Below are 7,957 nucleotides of genomic sequence, written 5' to 3'. Positions count from 1 at the left end.
TTAAAAACTAAGCAACTGCATGTGTATATATATTGATCAGGATATGACAGTCGATTAAATAGTATTTCATGCATCACTGGAGTTATGGAATTATTCGTCTCAGGTCAATCGATGTCCGCTAAAATGCCATCGCTAACATTAAACAGATCTTCCCCATCGGCATCCAACGGAATATCCGCAAAGGATCGGTTGGTATCTACGGTGCTTTCTACTTTAGCGCAGGAAATAGATAGTTTACTTAGATTGAGATCCACCAAGGTGTTCGAGAGATCAGATAACTCACTGTTTTGCTGGAAAATAGAAAAGATAAGTTGTAACAATTTGAAGATTTCGTGAATAGCCAATTTACCTGTGCGTTCAACGTATGTTCCATATTTTCTGTTATCTGTTGTTCATCTGCTTCATCGGTACTATGTAATACATTTTCGGCTAACCGATTTTCGTCACTAATACCAGAGTCCAGTTCATCGAACTCTGATATCTGTATTCGCGGTAGATCTCGTATTTCCTTCTCCATCGCATCGGTAGAAACATGGTCACAATCTGTATTGTTCATATAAACAGACATCTCAGGAGTAATTTCAGAGGGCATTAGAGCATTAAGCTTTCCCGAGGGTGAGGTTTGCAACTGTTCAAAGTGCACAATCGAGCTCCTACGGCGAGTAGTAGTTGTTCTTGTGGTGGTTTGACTCAACAAAAATAGCGAATCTGGCGACATCGTTGTTTTAGTAGTAGTCGTTTGCTGAATCAAGTTTTCACTGTATATTGTTTTGTAACGTGGTGAACCGTGTACCTTGGGCGTATTTGCTGCGGAAAGCTGTTGGTTTTGCATTGAAGGCACTGACTGACAGTCCGACTTGGTTATCAAAGTTTCGTTGGCATTAATACTGCGACGGTTATGTGAGGTTTGTTTCTCTGGAGTTCCTAGAAGGGTCGAAGAAAATTCTGGGCGTAAAGTTATATCTTCTAGATGAGACAATGAGGATAAATTCATTGTGCTGTTCACAGGCATTTGTGTAGAAGTAGATCTGCTCTTCGATTTTCCCTGGGAAGTGATTTTGTTTAACATTGAAAGAGGATTCATTTTTTCTTTACGTGCTGGTTTGGGAATAGCGAAAACATTATCTGAAGCCGAAGGATCCTTCGACTTGACTTTCTTAGCAGATCGGGGGGTTTTGGGCACCGCATGACAAACGCTTGACGACAGTAACCGCATGCGAAGATGTTGCTGTACTTGGTCGTCATCGAAAAGAGCAATGCGGTAACGTTTAGGTATCGGTTTAGTTACTGCCCCACCTTCACCATTCTCTTGAAAATTTAAAGATATTGGTGGAGTATTGAATATCTTGTTTCTTATACCGAGATCGCTGTTCAGTTCATCAAGTTCTTCTTGTGTTGCCAGTTCTTGAAACTTGGCATCTATAAAAGGCAAACTTCTTCGCAAAGAAGCCATTTCATGGCATAGACTGTCTGATTTCACAGCAACTCTGGACAACTCTTTGAGCTCAAATTTCAAAGATTCAATACTGCGAACTGTGAAGCTCTTCAAGCGCTGCTCGATTTCTGGCAGCATGAATATGATAATTTCGAATAACTTTATAGCATCTATTTTTTCGCATTCGTCAAAAACGTCACGAAAATGAAAAGCATTATCAGGAAACAAGACTTCCAATCGATAAAGCGTTTCCTTCAGGTCCTCTGGATTGACCTTCAGTGTAATTTCTTTCGGTTCCAATTTACGTTTTGCTGAAACAACAAGTTTTTCATATTCAGCTGTAACATCCAATATACGCTGCCGTCGCCCTTCAGTTTCATCGAAATATGTCCGGTTGAATTTTCCCCAAATTTGCATAAGCTTTTCAAAATTCATCTGCTTCGCCGGTCCAAGACAATTACTGAATAGATCCCCAAATAGATAATCTATTTGTTGAATTCTACTGCTTATCAGACTCAAATCATTTTGAAGAATCTCTCTCATTCTTGATCCAATTTCCTCCCATTGCGCGTGGTTAGCTAGTAAATGCTTCACATCACTTTTCGCGACTATTTTGCCACAATTTCCACTGCGACTTTTTCGTTGCTGTTCTTTAAGGACGAAACGAATTAATACCAGTAGAAATTTCATGAATTTTATCCCTCCTGGTAGCACCACCGTGTGGGCTTTGATCTTTTCTGTCTCTAGTCTGCCCTGATCCACAAGCCAGTTGATATACTCAACCGTAGAGCTACGAAATGCAGTTTCGGCAGTTTTATCAAAGATGGGCCAATAAAATCGCTTGCGGAATTCCTTTGTGTCGTAAATGTTGAACAAAAAGTGCAATACATGTACGAAAGCTTTCGTGTTGGGTTTTAAGAACATACCCTAGAAAAACAAAAAAAAACAGTATACATACAGTTCTACCGCAACTTGTTACACAAAGACACTACCTTTACAAATATTGCCCGGAACTGGTCCGAAGGAGAGTACCGCTTAGTGAGCGCATTCAGGCAATAGAAGATTGCTGCATCCAACTGCTCTTCAACGATACAAATATTGGCCACACTCGGCAGAGTGTTTACTCGTTTTAAGCTTACGGTCCTATTCATCGTACATTAGTTTAATCAATTGTTTCGATTCGAGAGTTGAATTTTTCGATGAAACTGTGCGTGTATCCTAATCAAAATATTTTACTTTAAAGAAAAACGGACAAAAATACCCTCTTCATGACGGCTATCAAACCGCGGATTGCGTATTTAAATATGACAACTCCATAGACTACACAGTTAAAAAAGTTGAGTTTTCACAATAAAAATGACAGCATTAAGGGACCATTAATTTATTACGTTATGCTTTAGCTGCTACACGGAAAACAAAATCTACCCAACCGGTGGGTACAAACTTCTTGAAATGATGTAAACATTATACAACTTACGTGTTGGGTAATTTTGCAATGCGAATGCTGAGTCATTTCAACTCAATAGATTTTAAACATGCTCTCACTCAATGGCGGTGTTTTGATATAAAATCAACGTTGAGTAGTTTGAACCCAACATTGGATGAAAAATCAAACTGGTTGAAAAATTGAAAACCCGAGTGATGAAATTGATTTCGTGAAACTGGCAAAGATTTGTGAATATTGATAGTTTTGGCACTGAGTTGGTGATTTTAAGTGACGAACGGTTTATGTGCATCTGTTTGTTAATAAAAGCCGTCAATTAAAAACAAGATTAATAATGATTTGTGAGAATAGAGCTGAAGCGGAGGCACCAAAGGCACCAAGCGTATATTGACCAAAAAGTAGGCGCGGGGAGAGAAAGCGTTTTTTCACTTTGGAGGGTTGAAGACGAAGCATCACTATGCAACAGCGAATAACTTTTTCGTGTTTGTTGATACATCCTTACTAACTAGGCTATTGAATACCGCAAATTCAGGTGTTTTTAGTTGAAAATTGTTTCTTAAATTGATGAATATTGGTAGCAAGGTATGTAGCATTGCCATATTTCTGATTTAAATGCATCCAAATGATATATTATGAGATGCGATACTTTTTATGCCCTAGTTGTTTGTAAACAAACCTACTCGCTGGCAATCTCATTAATACAAAATATTCAGTTTTTCACGCGCGTGAAAAATGCAATCTGCAGAATTTTCACTTCGCTTGGAACTGTAAACAAATTCGATCCAGCGGAATCGAAGATTGTGTATCGCTCTTTTTCACTTGCTCATGGAGATCGAAATGATTCTAAACTCTAGACCACTCACTGACATACCACTTGATAATGACAATGAACCCCCTCTAACACCAAACCATTTTTTGTTAGGATCTTCGAATGGGAGTAACCCCCGATCGCTTTCGATGACAGACCGATTGTATTGAAGCACTCGTGGAGAATGGCCCAGCTGTATGCTGATACTTTCTGGAAGAAATGGGTCGATGAATACCTGCCGACTCTAACTCGTAGGACGCGATGGTTCCAGCCCGTGAAACCCATTGCTGAGGGCGACTTGGTGCTAATCGCTGACTGCAATCTCCCGCGGAACTGCTGGCCACGAGGACGTGTGGTGGAGGCAGTCAAGGCTAAGGATGGACAAGTTCGCCGCGTGACTGTGCAAACAACCAGAGGACTCCTCGAGAGACCAGCGACCAAGATTGCAGTTCTAGACGTCAGTGCAAAGGAAGGTAAACCACATGAAACCCAGTGGCGTACTGAGGGGGAGTGTCACAAACCTGCGGGATATGATGCACCTCCATCTGTATAATCTTAAGCCGCCGACGGCCGATGAGCAACCCTGGATGCTCAACTGTCTACGAGGGTGTTGACAGAGAAAAGGAAGTGCAGAAAAAGGTAAAAGGTGTCAGAAAATAGAGTGAGCTCGAGTAGTTACTGATAAAACGAGGTCCAGAAGGAGGTTCTTATTCTACTGAAATTGGATTACAATAAAAATTATACTTACATCTAATAATTTCATTGTTATTATACCTACATCTAACTTAAACTATAGTACGGGTTTTCTTATAAGCTAATAGTCTGGTGAAAGGTAAAATTAAAATTAAGTTTATTCACTTAACCTAAATGTCACAATTGCAGGAATACTCTGTTATAGTTAGTACGAATTGTTAAAGTACGGGCCGTAGTAGTACAGGTTGTTATCGTACGGATAAAGTAACAGAAGGAGACTAAACTTGAGTGAACATATAATTTGCTAACTAAATGATAAAAGATATAAAACTGTTACATCCCAGCAAACAATTTTGTTGTTTTACAGCTTAATAAGCTATTATTCAATAGATTTCGGCTGACCTACAGCTTAACAAGCCCAGAGGCGTCTCGTCCACCTGTTCAACCTGTTCATAGGACAGGTAGACAATTTCAGAACAATTACTCGAATTATTTCTCATTTGTAGCATGGATCTGACATCATTAAGTTTTCTTGTAACCTTAATGTTATTTCGAACATTCGAACATTTTTTTGATTTTTAATTTATTTCCACCAATTTCAATTTCTATTTATTTCTCCACCGTGAAGAATATAACCTGGCTAAACTCACTCTACACTACTCAACCCACCCGCAACACAGCTCACCCGTAATACAACACAACACAACGAGATAAGCAGTAATGACTACCGTTTGTTCAAATCATTTATCTGAACTAGCATTCATTCAAACACTTCTCTGCATTTTCAAGTACTATAGCGTACGCAGCCAGTTATGTACACAAAGCGTGCACCACTACTAATGCGCAGCCTTGCGTAAAAATGACATTTGCGGTTCAAAAATTATGTTGAACCAAGCCGATGGAAACGATACCGCCGACGCCGACCCCCACGCCCACCATTCTTTGATGTTCGTTTATTGAAATTTGAGAGAGGCCGCGAGAGTACACAGCTCTCAACGCTCAAGCGAGCGTCAGGTCGATGCAAAGCCGAGAGTGCAGCGAAGGGTTTTCATGTATTTCCTCATTGATGACATTATTCTTCACGTGAGAAAAAAGTGTCGCGCAGCGCTGAGTGCGATACAATGAAAAATCGAACAAATTCATTCATGGTTATTGTAGATGTAGGGTGTTTTTTCGTTGATGTGTGGTTTCGATTCAAGCCATTTTTCTCGATGTTGTTCATTCAATAACTTGAACCATAGTATGGTAACTAGAATGGTATAGTACATGTTTGACTGCTCACGTTACGGTTGCTTTTGATTTGTTTGTGACGGCTAAGACTACCATTGCTCCATCTTTCAAATTTCTGTTGCTTTCTTGTGTGAAATTTCAATCTCGTTTAAGGAACGATACGTGGTGAGTAAAGCTTAATTACTTCATCATATCTCGCGTAATTTTTGAAAGAGACCTAAGTAACAATGACAGATTCTCTCCTCTCTCACTTTGTTTCGTTAATTACATCGTCATTATATATATTTTCTAAGCTTTCTTCCTCTTAATCGAGAGATAGTAATACTGTCTTGCTTACTATGCATTGAGTGTTATGAAATATGGAAAAAATAACATAATTATTGATTTGAAGAGAAAGTAAACAAAGAGAGTCTCTCAATGTTAGATAGGTCGCTTTGAAAACTTACGCGAGATATATTTCAATTAATCATCACAAACTACCATATACCTACTGGAGATTGTTTGCGTGGATTTCCAGATGGACAACGTTAGGGATCATTGCATTATTGAGCAAATGCTAAAGCGCCCGTTTGCCGCCAGAACCATGGAAGACAAAATTAAAGTTATTGGACATCCGGTTCCTCGTCCACCTATGGAACAATTAAAATCCACGTATAAGTTGAAGGGGAAAATTATGTCCCGCAACTTTAATGTGTCATCGTATGACCAGCAATGGCTGTGTGGATCGGCGAAATTAAATAAACTGTTCTGCTGGCCATGTTTGCTTTTCCGTAGCGCCAATGAAAAAAATGTTTGGAGCAAGGAAGGATATAGTGATCTGAATCACCTTTCTGCGTCAATTAAAACGCATTCGAGCTCTAAAGATCACATAAACAATTCACTTGCCTTATCGATGTTCGGGCAAATGAGGTTAGACGAAGCACTTGACCATAGCCGGCAGATCGCCCGCAATAAGCATAACGAAGAAGTAACGAAAAACCGGAAGGGTATGCGAACTTCAATTGAGATCACCTGTTTCCTTGGCACTCACGGTCTCGCCTTTCGCGGACATTATGAATGTTCCGATTCCACGAACAGAGGAAATTATAACGACCTCTGCACGTTGATCGCCGCCAGGGATCCAGCATTCCAGGACTTTATAAATAATAAAGTTTTCAGCGGAACGTCGGGAGGAATTCAGAACGAGCTTATAGAATGCATTGAAGGCTACATGCTTCAAACAATTAAAAGAGAAGTTCTTGATGCTGAGTTCGTGTCCATTATGATGGATGAATCAACAGATTCGGCTCGGTTATCGCAACTATCTTGTACTCTGCGCTACTTACGGCCCGATGGTAAGAAATATTCATAAAATATATTTTGCAAATATGTTAACAAATAGTTGTTTTTTTTTTAATTCAACGAGGCTCAAACATTTTTTTGTTCATTGAAATTTTAGGAACACCAGTTGAAAGGCTCGTTAGATTGGCAGACGTTAGCAGTGACAAAACCGCCGCTGCGTTGGCCGGACACGTTGATGAAATAGCAGCGTATTTTGGTCTTGATGGTGACAAAGTTGTAGCTCAGAGCTATGATGGAGCTGCTGTAATGTCCGGGGACAAATCTGGAGTGCAAACATTGGTGAAGCAACGGTTTCCAAAAGCTGGATATATCCACTGCCGCGCACATGTGCTTAATTTGGTGCTACTTCACTCGTGCACAAATAACAAGAAATCAGCAAGGTTTTTCAACACGATCTCATCACTCGCGGCATTTTTCTCGCAGTCACCTAAACGCAGCGAGACATTAAAGCAATTTATGGAGACCCACATACCAAATGTTTGCAAGACCAAATGGTCGTATAATTCGCGTATGATCAAAATAATTGATTCGAATTATGCAGCGATTAATGAATGTTTAGGTGAGATTTATCTTGGCGACAGTGTCTTTTATGCTGAAACTTGTACTACAGCCAGAGGTCTTCACGCATTCATGCTTGAATTCAATACCGTATTCTTGCTCAAACTTTTTGCTAATATTTTTGCACATACAGATGTTCTGTATCAACGTAGTAGAATGTTTACGTAACGCCAAGGCTTGCCTCGCTTCTATCGAAGAGCTCAAAGCAGAGCATCATTTCTACAGAACGCTTAATGATGCAATTGATGTTTCTGGCGAAACGGTCACTGATAGCAACGGTATCAATTATCGTCCCATATATGACTTTATCATTGACAAAATTATTGACGAAATGTCTAAACGATTCAAAGAACTAGATGAATACAAATTCATCATTTGCCAAATTTGCCGAATTCAATGTCACATTCCCTACAAAGAATTTGAAAATGCTTATTTCGTACCATTCTAA

At 39.6% G+C, this 7,957-nt stretch overlaps 2 protein-coding genes across 2 annotated transcripts; one reads left to right on the top strand and one right to left on the bottom strand.

Moving 5' to 3' along the window:
• Positions 1-2,741, bottom strand: LOC129728009 (augmin complex subunit dgt6). The gene is made up of 3 exons (XM_055686364.1): positions 2,428-2,741; positions 350-2,362; positions 1-290 (listed from the first exon to the last, which is right to left on the bottom strand). The coding sequence occupies exons 1-3, from the start codon at positions 2,584-2,586 to the stop codon at positions 105-107; spliced, it is 2,358 nt and encodes a 785-aa protein (XP_055542339.1). The 5' UTR covers positions 2,587-2,741; the 3' UTR covers positions 1-104.
• A 3,452-nt stretch (positions 2,742-6,193) lies between these two features.
• Positions 6,194-7,957, top strand: LOC129729015 (uncharacterized). The gene is made up of 3 exons (XM_055687493.1): positions 6,194-6,944; positions 7,049-7,230; positions 7,643-7,957. Exons 1-3 carry the CDS (start codon positions 6,194-6,196, stop codon positions 7,955-7,957), a joined length of 1,248 nt encoding a protein of 415 aa, XP_055543468.1.

Source organism: Wyeomyia smithii, chromosome 3 (genome assembly GCF_029784165.1).
Source record: "Wyeomyia smithii strain HCP4-BCI-WySm-NY-G18 chromosome 3, ASM2978416v1, whole genome shotgun sequence".
Taxonomy (NCBI): domain Eukaryota; kingdom Metazoa; phylum Arthropoda; class Insecta; order Diptera; family Culicidae; genus Wyeomyia; species Wyeomyia smithii.
This window is presented reverse-complemented; position numbering and strand designations above follow the sequence as displayed.